We start from the raw sequence: 24504 nt of genomic DNA on the forward strand, positions 1-24504 counted from the left end.
TGAGGAACCACCCAAGTCATTAAACCCAAGAAGACGGAACCGCTGACGGGAGACGAAGCGGACTATCCCTCTGAGCTGAGAAAAACACGGAGGTGAATGAACTCAGAACCATTTCCAAGCGCTTTCTACAAAGCCATGACAGGAAATAGGACCCAGACCCTTTCTTTAAATTCAACAGAAGCAAATAAAACTTGAAAAAGAGGTAAAGCTTTAATTTAGCTCAGATCATTTTCTGAACGTTTATTTTTTTATTCCTCTGCAGAATCAGATTTTAAATATTTATTTTTTATTTAGTTTCTTTTTACATACATAAATCATTCAGATGAAGGGTGCGACTCAAATCTCATGGATGTAGGAGGGATAAATATCTGGCACGCTAAATGTGTGATAAAATCGTTCCGAGGGGACAGGTAAAGGCTTGATAGATTCACCAAAATATGAGATTGATTATTTATATATCTTAATCTAGTGTGAAATGGTCTATAATGCGCTACATTATTTAGATGTCTTTTAATTTCTAAGTGCTTACAGATGTATCCAAAACAAAGCAGCTGCATTGAATTCTAAACAAAGCCGAAGCATGAGCAGAAAAACAGCTGAGCTGGTAATAATCTCCACACCATGTTCCTCGGTTGCATACACAGCTATGTGCATCCAGTCCAATCCTCTTTATGCACAATCTTTTTGTAACAAAACTGAAAAATTAACATCCTACAGCAACTTAGACAGCATGTAGACTTTCTTCATAATGCTGCCCCCATCTGAACCCCCTGTCTGGCGTTTCTCTGGCAGATAGCTCTAAAGCCCTCACATTCTGGCTTTGTTGCCCCCGGGTTCCTGTGAGCTGAGGAAACTTCAAAGCGATGCAAGTCTCAGGAGCACAGACAGCACTCTGTGATTTCTGGACCCATTCAAGCTGCTTCACAGAGTAACCCAACACCTGCGGGGAGGCTCGCCAAGGCTGACAGAGTGGAGGTGTATGTGGGACAGGAAAGGTGCTGCTCAGTCGGCACACCGGGTACCAAATCCAGTGAGCAGACTTCAGTTTTCCTGCTGCGAAGAAGGATGATCTGACATGAAGTCAAAATCAAAGCACAACCAGAGAGTTAAAGTCAGAAATGACACAGAACACTCATCAGCCACTAGAGAAACAACACAGCAACCCCAGTGATTAATAATAACTTCATTAGGCCCACACTGCTGTAGCCTGTCCTTCAGAGCACTTGAGGGAGGTCTTCTCGTATGGCTTCCTGCATCAGATGAGTGCTATCTATTGATTATATTGTACCGGGCCTTTTTAATGGTGAAAAAAGTGGGCTATTTACGGCCCGCCTAAGTCTGCTCTTCCTGCTAATCTAATCCCCAAGCTACTCATGTGGTCATTCCTTCCAAGAAAGCTGAGAGCTCTGTGTAACTTTATACCTGCAAGCCCCTGAGGAGAGGGAGAGCCAGAGGAGAGCGTGAAGGAGAGGAAGAATGCTGTAGATGTGGGGGCTGGGGAGTGGGAAGATGATAAAGAGTATGAGGTGAAATCATCTTTATAAACCGACCCTGTCCGACCTGCTCTCACCCAGAACAACAGTTTAGCTTCAGGTTCTGCTCCATTACCTCAGTGCCTCTATCTGGATCTTCCTGTGAAGGGAGTCATAGACCAGTTCTGGATGTAGACGAAGCCGAACAATAAACCAAACCCTTTTTGCTTGACTACGCTCTGCAGTGGTGATAAAATGCTGTGTGTTAGGGAAAGCTACACTGAAGTGGAGATCACAGTAACCTACAAAACCGTTCTGTCAACGGAAAATAGGACGTAACACATTCATGCAGAAGATATAACCGTGTGAAACAGCCGCATCCCTCTCCTGTGCGCTCTAAACATTTCCCTGCCCACCGGCCAGTTCCCCCCACCTTCTCCCCATCACCCTGATCCCTGGTTCTCCCTTTCCCTCCAAAGACCGGACTGCCTTTTGTTCGTGAGGCACTGAAACCTAAGACGTATGGGCCGGTAACATCTTTCACTCTCCAGGCCCCACTGGAGCATTAGCTGCAACCAGATATGGGTCCTTTCAAAGCTTTGTATTATTGGGTAAATATGGGTCACTTTGCAGCGGCCATCATGTCGCTTCGGGGGAGCTGGAAAAGACGAGCGCAGGTGATGAAGACGACTGAAGGACTCGGGGTGGGTGGGTGTGTGTGTGTGTGCATCAGACTGCAACTGCCACAAGGGAGTTAGAGGGACAGGTGTCTTTATTTTTTTCTAAATGATCCCCCATTTCTGAAACCCAACAACAGCTTGAGTTCATTAGCTGAACATTTAATTCTTCCAGTCCAACCATTTACAGTGAAAACCACAAGTTTAGAAACATAGCATGAAAAAGACATCCGTTTTTATCTCTCTTTCCGACATTAAATATAAATCTACAAAACCTTTTCCTTTTCAGGTCAGTTAGAGTTTTGTTCTGTTTTTTAAATGCCAGGAATATAGAATTTATTTTTAGATATTCTGTTTATTTGTCTTCATATTTACTTGCGCTAGATTACTATGCCTTGAAAAAATGTGGAAAAGCCCAGCTCTCGTGGATGTTTTTTAAGGCAACACCTCAAACACCCTTCTTCCTTGTGTGACATCATAGTTTTGGTGTGAAACGATCCCAGAATGAAAGATGCTGGCTGAAGTTGATGAGAAAGTCATTCTACACAATAAAATTAGTCCTGTACAGACATACAGCGAAAGGCCACTCAGAGAAGAAGAAGTAATTACTCAAAAGCAACATAAATTGTGTTTACAAATGCAGTCGGGTTCAAAGGCCTTCATTTTTGGAGACTTGTACAGCGGTCTGACAAAACTCAACTTTTGCCATAATGTAACATTTTGGAGGAAAAAGGCTAAAGCTTACAAGTACGGTGGGGGCAATATCATGTGTGGGTGTTTTGCTGCAGGAGGGACTGGTGCACTTCACAGAATAGATGGAAATATACAGAAAGAACATTATGTGGAAAATACACTTGCCAAAAAGTTAAATCCCAGGCACAAATGGGTGTTCCAAATGGACAATGATACTAAGCATACCACCAAATTAGTAACAAGGTGACTTAAGGACAACAAAGTCAGTGGTTTGGTTACCATCACAAAGCCCTGATCTCAGTACAAAAAAGGTGTGTGTGTATGCAAGATGGCCTGCAAACCTGACTCGGTCCAACCAGTTCTGTCAAGAGAAATGGACTATGTAATGGACCATGTAAGTATCTGATTTTAACTGTATTACAGCTCAATGCTTATTTACTCAACAATGCATACCTGGGCAGTATCTCCTACTAATGCTAATAACAGCCCCAAATTTTCCTGATAGGACTCTGAAAGTATTCCCCACTCCCACTGCCTGGGAAACGGAGCCGAGCACCATCTCTAATTCAAAGTGAAAGGATAAGTGGCAAAATGTTCCCGCGGGTTCAGCATGACTTCCAGTTGAGAACGCGTGGCTCCTCTCTGTATTTTTACTCAGTGATGCTGCAGTGGGATAGAAAGTGTTTGGGCTTTCTGATGATGAACAGTGGCGAGGCTCCAGAGGGGACCCAGCAGATACTGTGTGGAAATGCAGGCGGGCTCCGTTGGACCCTTTTGTCTAGACCCCATGTGTTGGCTAGAATTAGATTAAAAATGACTGTGGAAGTCAAAGTGAGATGGAAAGAAAATAGGCCTGTAATGCTACAGCAGCTATTTCAACAAGCAGACACTTAATCCACATGCAAACCACAGAAAAGGCAGCAGAGCAATCTCAACGACTTTTAAATAAAGCTCACTGAAGAATCAGCGCTTGTGGCTTCATCTGTATTTATGCTTTAAGGTTTTATCCTGTCATTCACGATAAAGCAAGTTTAAAGAAGTTAATTAGATTCTTACTTTGGAAAGAATAATACAAACCCAGTTCTTTATAGAATCAAAAGATCAATTATATCACACTAAAGAAATGCTAATTACAGCCCCCTGCAAAAGTATTCAAATCCTTTAAATTTAGTAATTGTTTTGTCATGTTACAACCACAAGCTAATGTACTTTTAGTGCATTATGGTTTAATATGATAGACCAACATAAAGCAGTGCAAAATTAGGGAATGAAAGGAAAATTACCGCCGAAGTTACCAAATTAGTGAATAAATTCCACCTGTGTATTTAAATCTCTACTCAGAGAAACAGCCAAGAGGCCCATGGAAACTCTAGGGGAGCTGCAGAGGTCCACAGCTCAGGTTGGAGAATTTCTTAACAGGACAACTATTGGCTGTGAACTCCAGAAGTCTGGTCTTCATACATGAATGCCAAAAGGAGAGCAAATGATGACGGAAAGACGTAAGTTTTGTTTGTAGTTTGCTGCAAGCCATATAAAGGACAAGGCAAGTATGAGGAAGAAGGTGATCTGGTCAGACGAGACTAAAGTAGAAATAATAAGTTGAAATTAACGTGGCACCTACAGGCGTCTGGAAATTGTAACCTCAAGTTTGTCTCTAAGTCAAATAACCAATCAAATGCTTATAAAGCCATGACATCATCGGCAGGGATCCCAATTTGTTTTAAGGTATATTAATAATAATAATAAAAATTATAATAACCTCACTCTATGTAAACATCTGAATTTGAAGAAAGTGATAAAAAATATTAAAAAAACGTATTTATCAGGTAGAAATAATTTTGGTTATCCCAGCTGACCGAAACTAGGAAAATCTTTAGTCTGATTAAATATCAGACATTGAGATAAACTGATTGTGTTTCTATACAGCGGGTGTAAACCTCTCATTTTAACTGTATTTTAAGGCAACTATAGAGCAAAATGCACAGCGAGGGTGAGTGACAGGCACAGGACAGGAAACATCTGTATGGTAAATGCTGTATCTATTTAAAAGCCAAGTCGTAACCCTGCTAGATGACTGTACAAATGCCCGGAAATCTTCCTTTAGCACTGTTGGTTCCAGCACCAACTGAGGATTCCTGGCCTGGGAATGATAGGAGCTGGAGGGAGGAGGGAGCCACACACCTGCCAGATGATTTGTCATTATAGAGGGGTCAGCACTCAGCTGTCACCCCCTAATCACCCATCCTACCCCTTAAGTCAGCCCCTCCTGCACCCACTAAACTCCCATCCAATCCTCCACAAACACCCCCTGCATTCCTGAGGCAGCTCTGGTTTCACGCCATCTGCCCCTCCTTCTTAAACTCCAACCCTGAGAGAAAATGTACCCCTCTGAGGGAGGCAGCAAACTGAGTTCACTGTTTGGATGTGCAATGTGGGAGCTTAGGCTCCCTGTGTGCAAATCTACGCCTCTTGGTTGTTTATCTAAAGCCCGAACTGTTCATATCGATACCTGAAGTGAGCTGGTGAAGTAGAATTTCACCAGGAGAATGTGTAGCTGCAATCTAGACATACCCCCCTTCTGTGGACAAGCCAAACACAGATAACTCTCACAGGTATACTATATCCTTCAACAGCAGTCTCTCAGCACAGTAGGTCACAGGTCACACTCTTTCCCCCCGAACGCTGCTTCCTCTGGGACCTGAAGTGTGTGAGATGGATCCTCAGCCCGCTGTCCAGCATATTATCTCAAGTTGTTCTCTGTGAGTGTGCTTGAGAGGGCCCTCAGTGTGCTTACATCAGATCCTCACATCTTCTCCATTATCGTGTTTCTTCTAATCACTGCTAAAAATCTGACGCTCTGACGGAGCCAGGCCGACATTGCCGACAGAAGGAGAGAACATGTCCAGAGTGAAGTGTGAGGCGATCCTTGACATTAACACACAGAAATACTTTCATCTGGGGCGCCAGGGAATCTTTAAGGAGTCCGCTTGTTGGTATTACAGATAAATAAAAGGCCTGCATGCACTGTTTATGAACACCATGGCTGCAGATAAGGCAGTTTACTTCCTGGTCCAAGCGTCCGCTGTCAGCAATCAATCACAGCTATTGTGTCCTGGCCCTGCACCTCATCTGTGTCGCCTGATGGGGGCAGTAGAGGCTGGCGGTAATGCAGCAGCGGTGGCCTAACAAGAGGCATCAAACAAGCCTCTAACCTCCTGACAGGCAGAGCTGCCCTCTTTCATCTGCTGAGCTGCCACTAGATAATGCAGGAGGGAAGATAATGACATGACATCAGCGTCTTCGTCAACCAACTGGGGCTCCACACAATAGAAGGACATATGCCGACCGGTGACTGCTGAGACACACCCATTCAGATACACTTGCATGTATGGAGGCTTGACATGTTGGTAACAGAGCGGTTCTCCCAGAGGAGAATTCACCTCCAGGTATCAGTTACTGAAGCATCTCTGGGCGAGTTTTTCAGTCAGGGAGGAAAATGGGAAATGGGCAAAGAACAAAAGGTAATGAAAGTTAAAGCAAAGGTACGGGCCACTATCCATGCATTAAACCATTTAAGTACTTCCCACAGGTACGCCCCATGACAATAGTTTGTTTAGTTTCTGCTGCTCTAAAGAGGGAAAATGAGCCAGCTAATACCCCCGAACATAACTGAACCCTTGGCCCACAGGGGCAAAGAGCAGCGGAGATGCATGGAGTTCCTGTCTGTTTACGTTTGTGGTTACGACACTCGCACCGCTTGTAAGGTGTGCTTTGCCTGTGTGTATGCATAGTTCTGCACACCCACAAGCTTACAATCAAAGCATGTAAGCCTTGATAGTATTCCAGTGCAAAGCTCTCCACATATCTGAGTGTTAAAATAGTCTGAAACCATCAGCTCATGCCTGCAGGATGGTGATGCAAATAAATCAGGACGTAGGGTGGTGAGTTATCCTTGATTCTCCCTGCCACCTGCTGTCTCTGTCACTGGGTTTGGTCTGGGAGGCTACTGGTCGGTCTGCCGAGACCTGGTTTCGAAACTCCAAATGTACCTATATTTCAATAAGTCTCCCTCTGCTTGCCACTTGCTCTTTAGGTCAAAAATGACTCGCCCACAAGTAAAAAGCTTCCAGTCAACTACAGATAGAGCTTATTTTGACTCATGCTTCAAGAGAAAATCAATATTTGCACAGATCTATGGGAGGGAAAACAATAGTGATGTGGCCTCCACCAGCCCAGTCTGTTAATGGTCTGTTTACTGAGACGGGATAATGGGCTGGGTGTTGGCTGGTGGAGAATCAGACGACGGCCATGCTGCGCTGTGCTTCTGATGCAGTTTCTGCTGAAGAAACTGACGGAAACTGGATGTAAGTTGGTGCCTTACGGCGTGGATGAAGACGCGTCATCCTGTTGACACAGACAGGTTTGCAAGTCAAATAGCTGCCCTCATGCCTCCACACTTTTATAGAGCCTGCACTCTCTTTTGGCTATGCAAATTATAAATCTGTGCTGCCCAGGACTGCAGTCAAACCTTCACATGGAAGCAATGGAAACACCTGAATGGTCAATGATGCCTCCTGACTGACTGTAGACTGGACCCAGTAACACCGGACTCGTGTGGTCTGTAGTCATGGGTCGGTTATTATATCATTCCTCCGGTGGAAAGTCCTTGTAATGAGATGTCAACGGAACCTATAGAGTAACCACATGCAGCATAGTAACACAGAGTTGCCCCTCCCACACCTGTTGCTACACACTGCCAATCAGCTGGGTAAATGAGTGCTCTGACACTTTTCCATGCTTACAAGGATGACAAATTTGCGGGGTTTAAAATAGCTTCCAGACAGTCAAAGAAAATTAAACCAACGGAGCTCCACCCATAACTCTTACTAAGGGAACACTGTAACTGCAGGCACTAACTGAGCAGAGAGCCTAACTAATTTACCATAGAACTCCAAGTGGTACACAATAGAGTAGAATGTCTAAAAAGTTGAATATTTTGCACAGTTAACAGGTTTACTTGAAAGCTACAAAATTGTAGCTTAAGTTTGTATTAAAATTAAAACAATTATACACAAATATGATAAATCTCATTATTATACACAATACACCTTAGCAGTTTTGGTCATTTTGTACTAGGGCTGTCACTAACATTTTTCTTATTCAAATTTGAATTACCGATTATTCTAAACAATAATTCTTATCCAAAAAGCAGGAGGAAGTGCAACTAATTTGGGGTTCTGCACATTAACACACAATGAACCAGGTAAATGGCTTGCAAACTTCCGATTACAAGAAGACTACCACTAACCCACAGTAGATAAACAGGCAGCTCACCAATCAAACATGTGAGGACAAACAGACAACTTGTCTATCATTAGACTGCCTTCAAACACTTAAAAATAGTTATTTTTATAAAATATTTCTTTCTGTCTCATCAGCAGCCACTGGGTCCATGTTTTCAGTACTTGTTGCAGTTCCTAATGAAACATACAGAGCCAGACCTTGATTAATGATGCTTAACTTAAAGTATTTCCATACTTAAGGCCAAACGTTTATAACTCAGCTCACAATGAAGTAATTTAATTTTCTATCCATGTTTATTTTGAAATGGCAGAAAAGACCAAAAGAGTCGATGGCTGAAGCCAGCCCAGACGTGCATGTAGTGCTGCAGACTGCAGGACTCTATGCACACATGCACGTTTGGAGAAAAACTGTTGCAACTGAAGCGTAAAGTAATATGTCTAGACTAAAAAAAATCGCTTTCACAGATTATTATAGTCGACATTATTGATTACGCTGACGAGCCACAATCTTATTTCGTACCTGACCTTTTCGGAAATAAACTGAAAAGAAATCTACCACTGGGTGTTTTGTACTGGCCATGTGTTAAGTTGTGCCCACCAGAGGGACGTTATTTACCCGTTTGACAACCAATGATTAAGAATAATTAAAAATGGCTTGTTTACAGGCCCAAATTGATAGGACAGGAAGACTTGGCAGAGAAGGTACAGAATTGGGGTATGAACTGGCAAACTGACTAGGAGATAAAAACTGTGCTTATCAATCTGAATATTTTAACTTGTCGAACCAACTATAACATTTGAACCTCAAGACATTATCTAGTAGGTTTTTAAAGAAGGCAGATCAAAGCTCCTGAAAAAGTTCAGGTGAGGTCTTGCTAACCAGAGCCTTATTCAGCAGCTTTTAACTTCAGCATCAAAGCTGTGTTTATGCCTGGAAGAGTGTGAAACCGCTCAACCCTTCATGGCCCACAAAACGAGACCAGTCTCTCCAAGGTGCCATCAGTCTGGCTCTGTCAGCCCCAGCACTCGGACTTCCTGCTCCCTCTTTGTCAGTGACCCCTGACACAGGCTAGTCCCTCCACACCCATCATAGCCTTCAGATGGATGTGTGCCTCGCAGGGATCAGAGAAACTGGAGTTCATGGAAAACTCATTCAAAGCAATTCCTAGAGATTCCTGCTGCTTGCTGTCTTCTGCATAATACGAGAAAAAGGAGGAACGTTATGACTAAGTTATCAGGACAGAGAGTGCTGGGACAGGAAAAAATGACTTGTGGGCTTTTTTAAGTTTGCAGTGGCATGACTGTTCAGCGGTCCTGCAAAATCCCAGGACCAGATCCAGAATCCCTGGGCCAAGTGATTCCAAAGGACAGTTCAGACTAGGAAAAAGGCCAACCAGGCAGGAAGAGGTTAGTGAAGCTCTCTGCCAGGAACTTATGGCAGTGACGGCATCACTGACTACCCTGGATAAACTCCTTCCCACCAAAGCACTTAACAATGCAATATGAACCAACTAACAAACAAAGACATGCATGCATAGTTCAAATAAACACGCGGGCTCTGAGAGATGCACTGGAAGCTAAAGAAGAGTCAGGAGGACAGCATCACTCAGAGACCCATTAACCTCTGGCTGCCAACCAGAACGGAGAGCAGGCGTCGTTTTCAGTACATGTTAAACATAGCTGGTCTACGCGTGTGTGCCCGAGTGATTTATACCCATGAATATATCGATTCAGTGCAAATGAAGACTTGGAGGCCGTTTTAAGGGAAGAAAATGATCGCTTATGATCTTTGTTTATGAATGTAGGTCACAGCAAACTACTCGTGGCTATTTAACCCCTGAGACAACAACTCATTGAGAGAAAGTGCTCTGAGGACTACTGCCTTAAGCATAGAGGCGCATCCCCGGGAGAAAAAGCTCCAGACTAAACACCCATTCATTCAGCTGCTCCCCTTCACCCCAGCCGACAAGAGATGGATCCCTGACAAGCAACCCCCCCCAAAAAAATACTCACTTTTTCCACCAATTACAGATGCAGAGTGGGGGAGTGGGGGAGGAGGAGACGGAAAGACTTCAAAATATTATACACACTGGCATTTGGCAAAGCACATTGAGCAACTTCTGTCAGAGGGAGAGAGAGATGGGCTAATTTCAGGGCAACTCATGCCAACACAAACAACTGTTCTGGCTAGCTTTCATTGTCAGCACTTGAGGTTTGAGTCAGATTTTTCAACGCTCCGCAGCCAATTTCTCTTTCCCCTACTTTTTCCCCCGCTATATGATTTGTCTTTTTCCAGGATCCTGGTCCGTCTTTCATCGCCTACGCAGTCAGAGCCTCAGAAGTATTCTGGTAGAAACTCAGATCCAGATGCTAATCCACACTGCATAAACAAAAATACATTTTTTTTTATTCTTTTACAGAACTCGTACACGTTAACAGATTTACTACCCTACTTTGAAGTAGAGCTGCACAGTGTGTCAAATTGTCATCAATATCAAGGTGTTCAATACCACAGAAAATGGACTTTCCAGTGACATGACTCAAATAACACACTCCTGTGAAAAAATATTTGATCCCTGACCGACTTTTGCATTGTTGTCACACCAAATGTTTCAGATCCAAAGAAAAGTTGCTTTGAACATAAATCTGTTTTATATGTGGTCTCATTTATGAGACCAGCTAACCAAAACAACCCGACCTTGTGTGAAAATGTAAAAGCCCTGCGAACCTAATTACTCCCTGTCCCACCTTCTGGCGGAAAAACTGCCATCAAGCATGTGCAGTGACTAAAAATTAGTTTTTAACATCATGGTGGATGAATTTTGGCCCAGTCTTACTTGCTGAAGTGTTTTAATTCAACCACATTGGGGGGTTTTGAGCACAGATTGCCCGATTTAAGTCTGAACTTTGACTAGGCCACTCCAAAAGCTACATTTGTGTTTTTAAATTATTTGAGCCAGTCAGATGTAAACGTGCAAGCTTGCTATGCAACACTGTCCTGCAGCAAGGTTACAAACTGACGGCCGGATATTCTCCTGCAGGATTTTCTGCCGGTGAAGAGAATTCATGGTTCCAAATACTGCAAGTCATCCAGGTCCTGAAGCAGCAAAGCAGTCACAGACCAACACACTATAACCACCATGTTAAGCTGTAGGTACGATGTTCTTTTTTTTAAATGCTGTGTTAGTTTTGCGCAAGATGTAATAAAACGCAAACCTTCCAAAAGATTCTACTTTTGTCCACAGCCTATTTTCACAAAGTCATCAACATGCTTTTTTGTGTGAAATATGAGACGGATCTTTGTGTTCTTTTGGGTCAGCAGCGGTTTTGGCCTTGAAACTCTCCCATGGAAGCCATTTTTACTCAGTCTCTTATTGTTGAATCATGAACTCTGACCTTAACTGAGGCCGTTGAGTCCTGCCGTGCTTTAGGTGTTGTTAAGTTATTTTGTGACCTCCTGGTGAGTCGATGTATACTTGGAGTAATTATGGTAGGCCAACCACTCCTGGGAAAGTTCTCCAATGTTCCATCTTTTCTCCATTTCTGGATAATGACTCTCATAGGAGTCCTAAAGTTTCAGAAATAACTTCGTAACTCTTCAGGAATATCTTTAGATCAGGACATGATGTGTTGCTTTTTGAGATCTGTTAACCTGCTTCATGTTGTCAGAAAGGTTCTATTTAAGTGATTTATTATTTCTACATAGAAGGTGATTGCGTTTCCTCATTTGAAAACTGCTTTTGTATTTATTCAGGGTATTTTTGTCCGATATTAAAGTTTGTTTGATATGAATCATTTAAGTGTGATAATACAAATAAATCAACACATTTAGTAAAGTATTCTGGGGCAGATACTTTTTCATAGCAGTGTGCATTTGGCCAGCGAGATGGACTCAGTGAAGCGAAGTCCTGGCGTTGAAAAACAAAGACAAGAGTGAAGACAATTTAAGCTGCTTGCAACCGATATCATCACCATAATACTCGACAACAACATCGCCATCGCATGTTTTTCTACTATGGTGCAGCCCTACTTTGAAGTGTTGAGTATTTTTGATGTATGCAGGTTATGAGGCTCTTGTGGTGTGGGGTCAGGGTGAGGCGCCAGCAGTTTCACAGCTACTGCCGCAATCCTGTAGGTGCAATGTCCTGGGATCCGTACAACAGCCATGTGAACATAAACATCATATGTTTCTGTTTGGGTCTTTGAAGAACTATTTACTCCTGCTTTGATTTTGTTTATTGAAGGTTTTTACTGTTCAACATGAAAGCACGTGGAGCCATGGAGGGACATTTGGAGTACAGGCTACAGTGTTGCATTCGCAGTCTGCTCATAATTCTCACGGCTCACGCATAGTTCTGGGTACCTGCCAGTCAATGACATGGCCAGCACTGTAAGGCCATTATGGAAACCTCCGTCAGGGGCATATCCTTGCACATTATGAGAGGCTGTGCAAGGGGTGTAGATGCTGGAAGTTGAGGGGGCACCTTTGGAGGTCCCTAAAGCCTGAACATGAAGCCCTTGCTCCAGTGCTCTAGTATGGAGGCAGCTGTCTTTGATATATGAGGTCTACTCAGCCCATATTTATTCAGGTAAAGACAGCAAAAAAGGTTTGGCCTTTCTTTTTCCTGGCAGCTAACTGGAGCTCCTGCATTTTTCAGGGAGGGCAAAGGGACACGACAAAAAATACACAAGGGGAAGGATGCAGAAAAAGGAGCAGAAAAACTGGCTCCAGTCAGTCCCGTGTTTACTGGACGTCCTGTGCAACAGTCAGACCCCAAAGGGGCAGGGGACCACCAGGGAGGGGGGAGTATGAGCTCAATGCTCCAGTCTCACTTGAGGGCTGTGTCCAAGACAAATCACCAGTGGAGCTGCTGTCACAGTGGGCCTTGACCAAGACAAACAGCCGTGTTTTAAAATAAGTACTTGCCCCCTAACAGCCCCTTCCACCTCATCTATATCCATATCTCCACCCAATGCAAGAGCTTTCCCTTCACAGTTCCGAGGAGTGGAGCTGGTGTCCCTCTTCACGCTCTGAGCGCCGTCTGCATCGTCACTCTTCTGTGCTAATGAATATTTACAGCATCACATTTGTTCCATTGCATCTGAAATGCTAGTACTGCAGACGGACAATTTTAGGCTGACCACATTTGACACAATGAAACACCAGATTTAATAAACACTATGTGCAGGTCTTCAAGCTCACGTATCTATGCATCTGACAAAAGGTCAGACTTAGCTGAACCAAAAGCTGCAGTGTGAGCAGAAATGTCAGCACTATTCCTCGCCCTTACTTAACAGAACAGTGCATCTTGGGACTTGTGGTTTGTCTGAACTAGCCTGCCAGTGTCCCTGCCTGTTTCCTGCACCAAAGGGATTGGTGTTCCTCACTGAACAGAGTCTCATTTATCTCTGTAGCCCGTAGTCCTTCCAAGCAGTGGTCCTTCTGGGCCCCTTTACTGCTGACAAGCCCACCTGCCCCTCCCCCCTCCCTACTTTGAGCTTTGGCATGCAGCAAAATTGCAAGATGCATTTCATCTGCATATTGATTAGCCTGGCCAAAAGAAGCGGTACCTCAGCACTTCTCTGAATACATCATGTAAATAAAACCAAGCAATTCAACTTAAATGTTCCTGAAATGTTTTGCCTTAAGTTGGTCCTTTTCTAAGTAAACCTGATGGCATAAACTCATCAAAACCTTTATCTGAATAACTGGTGCATACAATGTATGTTCAAATATGCACATCTAAACTGAATCCTGTCAAAATCAGAGTTGGTAAGCGTGCCCAGAAAGAATGAGATCCCGTTTTGCCTCCGTCACCCAATAAAAGCAGCTCACTCTTGGTGTGTGGGCAAACTGTAGTGCCAGGCAGTTGAAATGCAGACGACTGGGCGCTGGTTCATCTGATAGATAGCGTACACTCAGAGAGGACCGCACCAATGGCGTCCTGGATTGATTGGCCCAAAGGGGCTGTCGGGGAAAGCGTTTCCTGTGTGTGTTAATGGACGCTGCTATAGATGCAGCCTGGTGGCTTGTGGCGGAAGTGATGGTTCTTACTCCCTCTCTACCTCCCAGACTTCCTCCCCACACATTCGTCTTTCCCTCTCAGTTAATCAGAGGACAGTCATGGGAAATGAGCTAGGCCTAACGAGTTGGACAGATCCCAGAAAATCTCCAACAAAATATCAGCAAATCTCACAATTTCAGAGTTCATAGTCATTTGGTTCATTTTCTTCATTTCTTTCATAATCCATTAGAAAACAAAATATTACACATGAATGAACTAATATAACCTTTCCACTTAAACAAATACTTTGTCAAAGCAGTTTCTGATTTATTTACAGCATCCAGTCTTCTTTGATTGGAGTCCATCAGTGTTCACATTTCAACCAGGCAATATTTGCCCACTTTAGTTTCAGCGGTTCTCTAGATCTCTCAGATTGTGAGAATATTTCCAGCCTTTTTCAGTTAAGTCCATAGATGTTCTGTTAGATATAGTTCTGGACTCCAGAGCTTATATTCTGTTCTAGAGAAGCCATTCTTTAGTTGATTTGGACATGCCTGTTGTTAAAAAGGAAGGTGATGTAACACAGTGGGAAACATGCCCCTGTCTTGTCTGGATGGTGCTGCAAGCATCAAATTCACAATGACTGAATATTTGCAAAAAAACAATAAAGTTAATCAGTTCAAACATTAAATATCTTGTCTTTGTAGTGTATTTAATTCCATTTAGGTCGAACAGGATTTGCAAATCATTGTATTGTGTTTTTATTTAAAATTCACACGTCTCAACTTCATTGGAATTGGAGTTGTATAAGGGGCAATGGCCAATGAACATTGTGATCACTAATTAGAAGCAGAGGACAGCCGATGTGATTGATGTAGCCAAAGAACACAAGAAAAGTGAGCTGAGGGAAGAGCTAGAGAGAACCTGGCAGGTAAAGGCAACAGTAGGGTCCATGGTCTCATTGGAGCCCTCGGGGCAGTGACATCCACACTGGAGGAGTGGCTCCAACAGATACCTGGTGAAACATCGGAGATCTCAGGCCAGGAGAACGCAGTCCTAGAAGCAGGAAGAGATCAGAGATACTGCGAAGGGCCCTTAAACTCCCAGGGAGAGCAGGGGATGGGTGAGAGGTGAGCTTTATTTCAGGTTATCCAGACTCAGCATAGTTAATGACAGGTGTGAACTGAATGCTGAAACTGAAGCAAAACTAAGGGGCATTTTTTTTTAGATTTTTCCCCGAACAGAACTAGTTGGTTTTTTTTTTACTTTTAAATATATGCGACATTAAAGGTGGAAAAAATTTTGAAATGATTTATCATGGTCTCAATTTTTCATATAGCAAAACCCGGACACTTGAACAGTTTTTATATTATAGTTGGCCCTTTTTTGGAAATAATTGACCATTTCAAGCTAATTTTAAAGAAACTATTGACAACACTTTAAGGTAAACACACATGTGATGATGTTCTTCATTGGTTAAAGTAAATCATTTCCTCCAACCTGGTTTCGAAGCTAACCATCCTGGGTCTGGATAACTCCATTGGAAGCTAGATGTTTAGGTTTTTGCCCAAAAAGCCACAGGTGGTGAGTTTCGGCATCTGCTTCACACTGGGACACCACAAGGCTATGTCCTCATACCCCCTGAACTTCATATTCACTCAAGATTGTACCCCCAAGGCATAGCTCAAACTCCATCCTGAAGTTTGCTGATGGGAGAACCGATGTATGCATCATCATAAATAGTGATGAGACTGCCTATTTAGATGAGCTGAAAACAACAGCCAGTTTTTAGCAGAGCAACAAACTTTCTCAGAGCTTCAGTAAGACTAAAAACCTTGTTTGTCAAATTTACACATATACCTTTAGGCCTTTTTAATATTTATATTCTTATTTGTAACTGTGAACGTTGCCAACGTCTACTTGAAAGACCTTAATCTGGCCCATTTACAAAGGGAACAGCAAATAACTGAAGAGTGTGAAAGGTGATGGTTCAATGCTCATATTTTATTGAATTTCCTTATCAACTAACCCGAGGGTAAACAAGCTATGTGTTTTTGTGTGCTATAAACAAATATGGGCGTTTGTTCATGTAAAAGTGTATTTTGGTGTGTTTTCTCGCAGAGTCTAGTCTGGCCTAAGCCCAGCTTTGTGTCTTGGTGCAAAGGTTAATAGTTTGCTTTCCATTTAATGAAACCATGTTAACTTTAAAAGGTATTGTCTTCTCATTGCATGTTAAAACATGCTGAACATCTAAAGAAAGCAACTCATGGACATTGTTTCTGTCAGATGTTTCATGTTTGTCGTACATTCATCTGTGCAAAGATATTTAAGGTTAATGTGTGTAAATACGGAGGAGGAAATATGGTGATTTGATGCTCTTGCAGTGTGCAACAGTATGAACAAAATTGCTAATAAAGGTTCATCAGTTTAAGAGATGGTCATCGTTTCTTGCTGTGGATGTAACATTGTTGACATAAATACATTCAAATAAATATTCATGCTCAGGATAGGACTTAAAGCAGGAAGATCTTTACGGTGATACCATGGTATCAACAAAAACCCTTGCTATGTTTTGTACATTTTATTCATTTTTCACCAGAATAACAAAAGCCAGCGACTGTAGGATGCTCATCTATACAGCTTGTGTCCCTCATTTTCAGCCTCCTCTATAATGACTCACAGACAAGATTAACCATTTTCAGGCCCTTTAGGCTGCCTGATAACTACTTTTTGCATAAAATGGAGAAACCTTTGCAGCATACTGAAATAATTTTCTATGGAAAGCAGTGTCCCTGCAGACCCCATATCAGAGCATTACCATAATGATAGCGAGGTGCTAATTTAGAGGCTGCAAAGAAGAAGAAAAAGAAGACATTTTCTTTGACAGTAAAATCAGAACTTCACATCGAGAAACTGTGACTGTAATTTCGCTGTTAAAAAATCTTTATAACAGTATTTGGGCCAAAGAACACTTCTAAACAGATTTTAATCTATATTTGCAATTTGCGTCAAGCAGAATTAATATTAAATAAACACCATAAACATGTTTAAAAGTTGTTCTCAGACTGTTTTAGGTAACTCAAAGAATGTGTTTTAATTTAAAACCTTAAAGATGAACCAAACTATGTCTTTGATCTAAAAGCATCAAACCGTCTGTCCCTACTGCAGTAAATCTAACTGACCTAGTCTCTGGGAGTGCCGTAAGACTGGAAACATAAATTCATACCCAAATCTACTCAGCTGCTCCAGGTCCGGCGCCGGAGGTCCATAGGTTTCAACCTGAAGGGGTTTGTACTGGTACAGAACCTCCTGTATTCTGGGCACAGGCTGGAGAGAGACAGTCTGACCCTGAAAGAAAAATAAAGATAACTGAGCAGAAGCAAAATAATCGTTATTGTTTCTGATAACTAAACTGGAAACTGTAGCTTGAAATGAAAAGCAAAAATTTTAATGAAACAGGCTTAATGACAACCAAACTGGTGTGTATATAGGAGCACATTTTATCCTTTCCATCAGCACAATGCTTCCGTGGTGGACTGGCTTTTAGATGTTAGCTGTGTGTTAGCAGCTAAACAACTCTGGAAACTTCAGCAGAAAAAGGGGAATGCAAACATGACCCAGTCTCCTGAACCTGGATGAATCTGAATGTCACTGTCATTAGGCAAATCCTCAGTTCTGCTTAGCTCATAGATGTTACTCAGATGCCCAAAACCTGCAAGCCCAAGATCCAAACGCAGTGATCTGAGTGAGGCTGCTATCATCCCTAATGATGTTGATCAGGGCGATCAGCAGGAAACTGTTCGATTTGGGGCTGTGCCATGAAAGAGGGAATTTCCACCCAGTGTCAGAGCCCTTCTGGTCCTTCAGCATTACTACATGAGCCTCAGAAGACAAACCAAACTCAGAAAACAAACCGGGAATTAAAAGAGATGCTGTTTAAACACGCACCAACTACTTTAGAGTTCAGCAAAAGAACAGAGAGACAAAGGGGAGATAAAAAGATAAGAGAGAAAGCAAAGAAAAAAGAAGTGGGGGAGAATAAACAACAGAACACAGAGGGGAGCTGATGAAAACCAAACTAAACAAGTAACATGTGCCCCGCGGCCGCAGACTGCCCTGCCCGCCCTTCACACATGCTTTGGTTTATGTGAACACACACACACACACACACACACACAGAGAGAGAGAAATAAAGCTAGCAAGGTTGAGCTGGAGATTTCAAAGTGATGCACAATGACAAGAAACAAGATGTAAAGTTTTCTTGGTCAATAAGAACAGAACAATAAGCAGTACGGTCCTGGTGAGCTCAGACAGAAAGCAACACAATACATTGACATCATCAGCAGGTTTCTATAGGCAACATTTTCATCCATTTAGTTTGTAGCAGAATATACTAATTAATCTGCAATCTGGTATTTTTAGCTATTAACAATTATGTTTTCTACCTAATTTAGGTTAGTCTGCGGCCGGCGCTGCTAGTTGCCGTCATCATGTTGTGTAGAAGTTTAGCTGCTGGGTTTCCCCACAGTGGTGTTCATCATACTTGTTGGAAGGACATGTGTCTTTGCTAATGGGATGTTTTACAGGCAATTCATTCACACAACAGTCCTTTTTTTCCCAGAATGACTTTCAGCTATTTTAACAGAACAAGTCTGAGCCTGTCACTTTGTGCGGCAGCTTTTAGTTTGTGCAGGTGAGGTAGAGGGGGTGGTGGGGATCTCAGATAGTGACAGTGGCGGCACATTAACAGCAAGGGTATGGGTTTTTTCCACTGAAAGCTGAATGTTTTTTTTTTTGTCTTTTCAGTGGAGAAACACATTTGATTCTGTTACATAAGTCAGATCACTGTGGTCAAATAAAACCTATTTTGGTTCATGCCAGAAATTTAAATAATTGAAAAGAACACTTTTTTGTAATTTCATTCATAAACTGAATATATAGATTTATTCTGCACATAGTGATACATTTCTAGCATTTATTTGTTTGTTTTCATGATTATAGTTTACAGCTGATGACATCCCAGAACGTTGAGTGGAAGGAAAAGGTATAGTAGAAAAGGTGCTCCAATACCAGGGGTAACCACAGCCAGAGGATCGTGAAGCAAAATCCAGTCAAGAGTTTAAGGAGATTCACCAGATTCACCAGAGGAGATTCACTAAGAAAATTCTGGGGTTTTCATTAGCTGCGGGCCAGATTCATCAACACTAACAGAAAAAAACATTCAAAATATATCACTCTGTGAGTCATGATTCTATTCTATTATATTGGTTTCTGAATCACTGCAATTAATTACCTTTTTCAATGATAGTCTAGTATAATGAGGGGCACATTAATCCACAATATAATACTTTCCCTAAGGGCATGCAATCAGAACCAAATTAAAAATGCCAAATTTCTAAGTTTAAAGTCTAATTTCCGATGTAAAATAGTAGTTTTCATTCAACCTTTAACCCAAAGGTGCTGAACAGTCACCCCACCCATCTAATGAAACTTGGACCAACTAACCCCATCCATCTTCCTTCATGCATCCAGCACCGTTTCACTCTCCCATAGCCACAGCCACAAAGGTGGAGGGATGAACAGAGTCTGCAGAGGTGGAGCTGCAGGGAGAGTGAGCACCGAACTGGGAGCAGCAGCCGCCTGAAATGCAGTACCTCTGATTTTTTTAGTGACAGCAGAACAGACCCGGCCCATCGTGTCAAGATATTTCTGTTGCATTCCTCTCTTAGGGCACCTTGAAAACTGGCATAGGCAGGTACCAGGAGATACATCATATTTTTAAACATGGCCACACATCAAACAGATACAATTATTTGTGGTGTGTCTTTCATTGAAGACCCAAACCCTTTCATACAGTCCAAAAACCCAGCGATGGGCTCTCAGAGGACTCCCCTCCATTACACCGCTCTCAGTCACAAACTCATCACCTCCTATTAAAAGCTTGTATGAATTACAATACATAAATGTTGTTTTCAAAATGCTCCTGAGCAGGAACAGCAACAGAGCGGGTGGGGGAAAGGGACCCCCAGCCTGGTCCAGAACAGCAGAAATGGCAACAGGACCGGGGGTCTTTAAATCAACAGTAGTGAGAGCCAACATGAACATCTGCTTTCATCATCACAGGGGCCCGTCCGACTACCAATACAACTTTGTGTGCATTGTACGTTTGTGTATGTAACTGGTTTTTAAACTCTTATGACACCCCCGTGGCACTAAAGTGGAACTCTGGGGGCCATCAATCCTAATAAAACCACAGAGAAGGATGATTTGAAGAAATCACTGCGGAGCCAGTGGGAGTAATTCTGCATCCTCAGCATTTTTTTACCACTAACTCACAAATAACGTTTCTGCGTTGTGATGTTGCCTGAAAGGGAGTGTGTTGAGAGGTCAAACGAAGCTGTCTCCTCCACATGGCCCTGTGTGAAAAGGCATTTGTCCCAGCCACACCCAGCCTAATTAGTGCCAGACCTACAGAAACAATTAAATAAATTGAACTTATCTGACAACATGAAGCAGGATTAAAGGTATAAAAAAGGACCATCATTTTGGGATCTAGAGAAATTAAAGAATAAATGAGAAACAAAATCCTCAACTTCTGTTCTACAGGTCTGATTAATGTCAGAGCAGCAGAGTCAAGAAACCATTTAAATAGAACTTGTCTGACAGCACGACATAAGATAAAACATCCTAGTGTGCGCCCTGATGCATCTGGTCTGAAACTGACAAGGCAGTTCAGAAAAATACCATCACAGTGACCTTCAAACATGGTGGTGGTAGTATGATGGTGTGGGGTTGCTTTGCTTTTTATGGACCTGGACAAGTTGCCTTACTTGGCTGTTTAAGTACTTCTTTATATAGAGCCAGACTGGTTTAGATGACATTGCTTTATTAAGATCATTTGTAATTCATTCAGTTCATCTTTGTCTGATTTTAAAGTTAGTTTGATGATGTGAAACATTTAAGTATGACAAAAAAGCAAAAAAGGGGGAAAAACTTTTTCACCGAACTGTAGCCCCATTTGCTCCTGGCTCAGTTAATTTGTTTGGATTTACCTTGAAAATTTTTTGCAACATAATTTCTAAGAAGAACAAGTCAAGGCAGCCCGAGTACCACCAGTGCTTGCTTCATTGTGAACCATCAACCAATCATGGCTCATCACTCAAAATTAACTGGAAAAACTTGCAAACACATAGCAAAAATCAGCATTCTCCAGCAACCCCCCCCCCCCCCCCCCCCCTACTCAACCTCTGGCCTTATTCTGCAGCTCAGCAGGACACATCAAGGTTGCAGAGACTAACCTCTCCATCAGCACCTCCCCACCACATCTGCAGGCACACATACACAAACTCACTTGGTTCCCAAGGGCTTTGGGAGCTGATGGGGCCCTCTTCCCTAACGCGTGAGGTGATGATGAAAACAATGGAGAGGGAACTGTGGAGCATTGTAGAGGGAAAGGAAATGATGAGCCTTGTTAGGAGCTATGCTAACACCTTCCCATTCTCAGCCTTCACTTCCTTCTTCTGCCCTGGAGCTGCCGGTGCTTCTGTATGGATAAAGGGCTTTGGGTTGCTCACTGGCATGCCAGGCAGCAAGTAGCAAGTGTAAAAACTGCTGGCTCCCTGTGCCTTACCAGTTTAAATATATCTCCCTGATCAGCGGCAGCTGCTCCGGCGCAAAGCCCCTAAAGCTGACAACTCTTCTTTCCGCCAAGCTGAGCCAGCCGGCCAGCCTCCTCGCTGGGTTTGATGAGGCCCACCGAAGTGGGGCCAGGCCATCAGAGGGGGCCGAGGAGTGAATGCACATGTGCTGGTGCCAGTCGGGGCTCCCAGTTCTTCAAAAACTCCCTTCCTTACAAAGGCCCCTGCACGGACTAACCTGCATGGCAGTAATTCAATAAAAAACAAAAAGGTCAAAGTGCTCTGGTTATGCTGTTTTTTTAATTAAAACAATGTAATGAAGATCTCTGTCGGTTTTTCTTTCTCCAGAGTGTGAACAGGGAAGGGAAGATGAAGTGCAAACGTCAGTGGGGGTTGCAGTGAGTTTACAGCAACAACTCAGACAGAACAGGTTGGGCCAGTCTGCAGAACGCAGCCTGCGTCCACAAGTGCATCTGCCAAGCAGAGGTCACAGTAGAGGACTCAACCAGGAGAGCAAACACGCTCTCAGCGTCTCTCTATGTCCGTGATTGTGTTGTGTTTTCTATGGCAGGCAAATTCCTCTGTCCAAGTGTCGAATGGACTAAAGCCAGAGAGAACCCAGGTTATTTCAGCCAGCCACACATCAGTGTTCAGAGATAAACTTTCCACCCACATTAGCTCCACCATATGTGTGTGTGTATGTGTTGCTATTTGTTTATGTGCCTCCTGTTTCATTAGCCCACACCGGCCTCATCAGGTATGTCAGCTGCTGTGCTGCCTGTGGGCGGAGGGCTCAGGCCCCCAGCAGAGCTGGAACCGGGGACCTTTCATCTAAGATGGCGCTGAAAGCCACTCCAAGGTGGAAAGATTCCCTATCAGTCAGCTGCTTTCCGGAACGTAACACTGCAGCAGCTGACAACAATCCCCCATCAGCAGAAACATACTCTCAGATGATGAACTGTTCTCCCTTTACCTACGTCTGAGACTCAGTTTGCATAATAACATGTGTTTTTACTCATTTAAAATCTACACTTCACTCAAAGCAGGTGCCAGGTATGCTGGTCCGTGGCATAATGGGTCTTGGCATCATGCTCGGCTGTGAGGTCGGTTCTATGTCAGACAACAACAAGTTTGTTTAAACAGCGAATCCTCCCACACAGAGCCTGTCTTTTGATTTCAGAGGATATGTATTTTAAAAAGACACTTTATTCTTCAAATGCTGTGTGCTCAGTCTTGGGGGAGGGGCACAGTGTGTATTTATCTGCATGAACCCACACATGGATATTTGTGTGTCTCCTGCTTCAATGGAGCACCTACAAAGTGAGGGATTAGTGAACGTTTCCAGACCATTCCTAAGGCAAGACCAGGCGCATCCCACCACATATCACACCTGGACTAATATGACTTTCCCCCCAGGATTGGCCAGCCTCCTCATCAGACCATTCAGCTAGGAAGTTAACACTCAGCCGGCCAGGAACACCAGAGCTGGGTCAGGAGTCCCCATCACCACTTGTAAGAAAATCCATCCTGATGTAGAGCTGTGCCAGCTTGGATGGAAAAAACCCATCTTCCCAGCACATAACATATCAGGACTATATTCTACATAAACCTAATATTTTAAATATAGTCTGAAATGACTAGGATGCTGAGGAAGAACTTGCATCTTTAAGCAAAATGGACAGGGTGACTAAAAGACAGACGATTAAAGCAGCGAGCGCTCATCTTGGATCAGGCTGCAGCTGCTCAGGGGAGGGGCGGTGGGGGAACAGAGAGAGAGAGAGACTGGAGGAGAGGAAATGAGGCACCCACTTGGACTTTTATACAAAAAAATAGTTACAAAAATAACAAAATGCTTCAGCAATTACCTTACTAAAACATACAGTGCCTCGAACGTTTTCAAACTACTTGAACTTCTCATTTTGTAACATTTCAACCACAAACTTTATTTTATTTTATTTAATTGGGATTTTATGTGACGGACCAACACAAGGCAGTGTACAATTGTGACGTGCAAGGAAAATGATTCATGGCTTTCAACATTTTTTACAAATAAAAATCTGAAAAGTGTGGTGTGAATTTGTATTCACACCCCTTGAGTCAATATTGTGCAGACCCACCTTTCACTGCAGTTACAGCTGCAGGTCTTTCTGAGGTTTGTCTCATAGCAGTTTTGCACATCTAGAGACAGAAATCTTTACAAATTCTTCTTTGCAAAACAGCTCAAGTTCAGTCAGACTGGATGGAGAGGGATTCTGAACATCCATTTTCCAGGTCCTTCCCACAGATTTTAAATGGGATTTGGTTCAGGACTTTGACTAGGCCATTCTGACACATGGATATGCTTTGATGTATACTATTTATTTGTAGCTCTGCTGTATGTTTAGCTTTATTATCCTGCTGGAAGGCTAACCTCTGCCACAGTATCAAGTCCTCTGCAGCCTCTAACAGGTTTCCAGCTCTATGCATCTTCTCATAAACTGACCAGATTCCCTGTCCCTTCTGAAAAATAATGTACAGCATGATACTGCCAACACCATGTTTCACCAAAGGGATAAGGGTTCAGGGTGAACCAGAGCACGTTCTTCCTCATAAATGTCTTGTCAACAGATTCTCCCATCTGAGGTGTGGATCTCTGAAGCTCCTCCAGAGTTACCATGGGCATCTTGGCTTCTTATTTGATTAATGCTCTCATTTCCCAACTTGTCAGTTCCTTGGTC

General features: G+C 42.9%; 1 protein-coding gene across 1 annotated transcript in view; it reads right to left on the reverse strand.

Annotated features, from left to right (window-relative positions):
• mnat1 (MNAT1 component of CDK activating kinase) overlaps positions 1 to 24504 on the reverse strand; it is a 39593-nt gene that overhangs the window by 1025 nt on the left and 14064 nt on the right. The window contains exon 7 of the mRNA XM_047344722.1: positions 17377 to 17498. Within this exon, the coding sequence (XP_047200678.1) occupies positions 17377 to 17498 (122 nt within the window). The remainder of the gene's footprint in view (positions 1 to 17376; positions 17499 to 24504) is intronic.

Source organism: Girardinichthys multiradiatus, chromosome 19 (genome assembly GCF_021462225.1).
Source record: "Girardinichthys multiradiatus isolate DD_20200921_A chromosome 19, DD_fGirMul_XY1, whole genome shotgun sequence".
Classification (NCBI taxonomy): Eukaryota; Metazoa; Chordata; class Actinopteri; order Cyprinodontiformes; family Goodeidae; genus Girardinichthys; species Girardinichthys multiradiatus.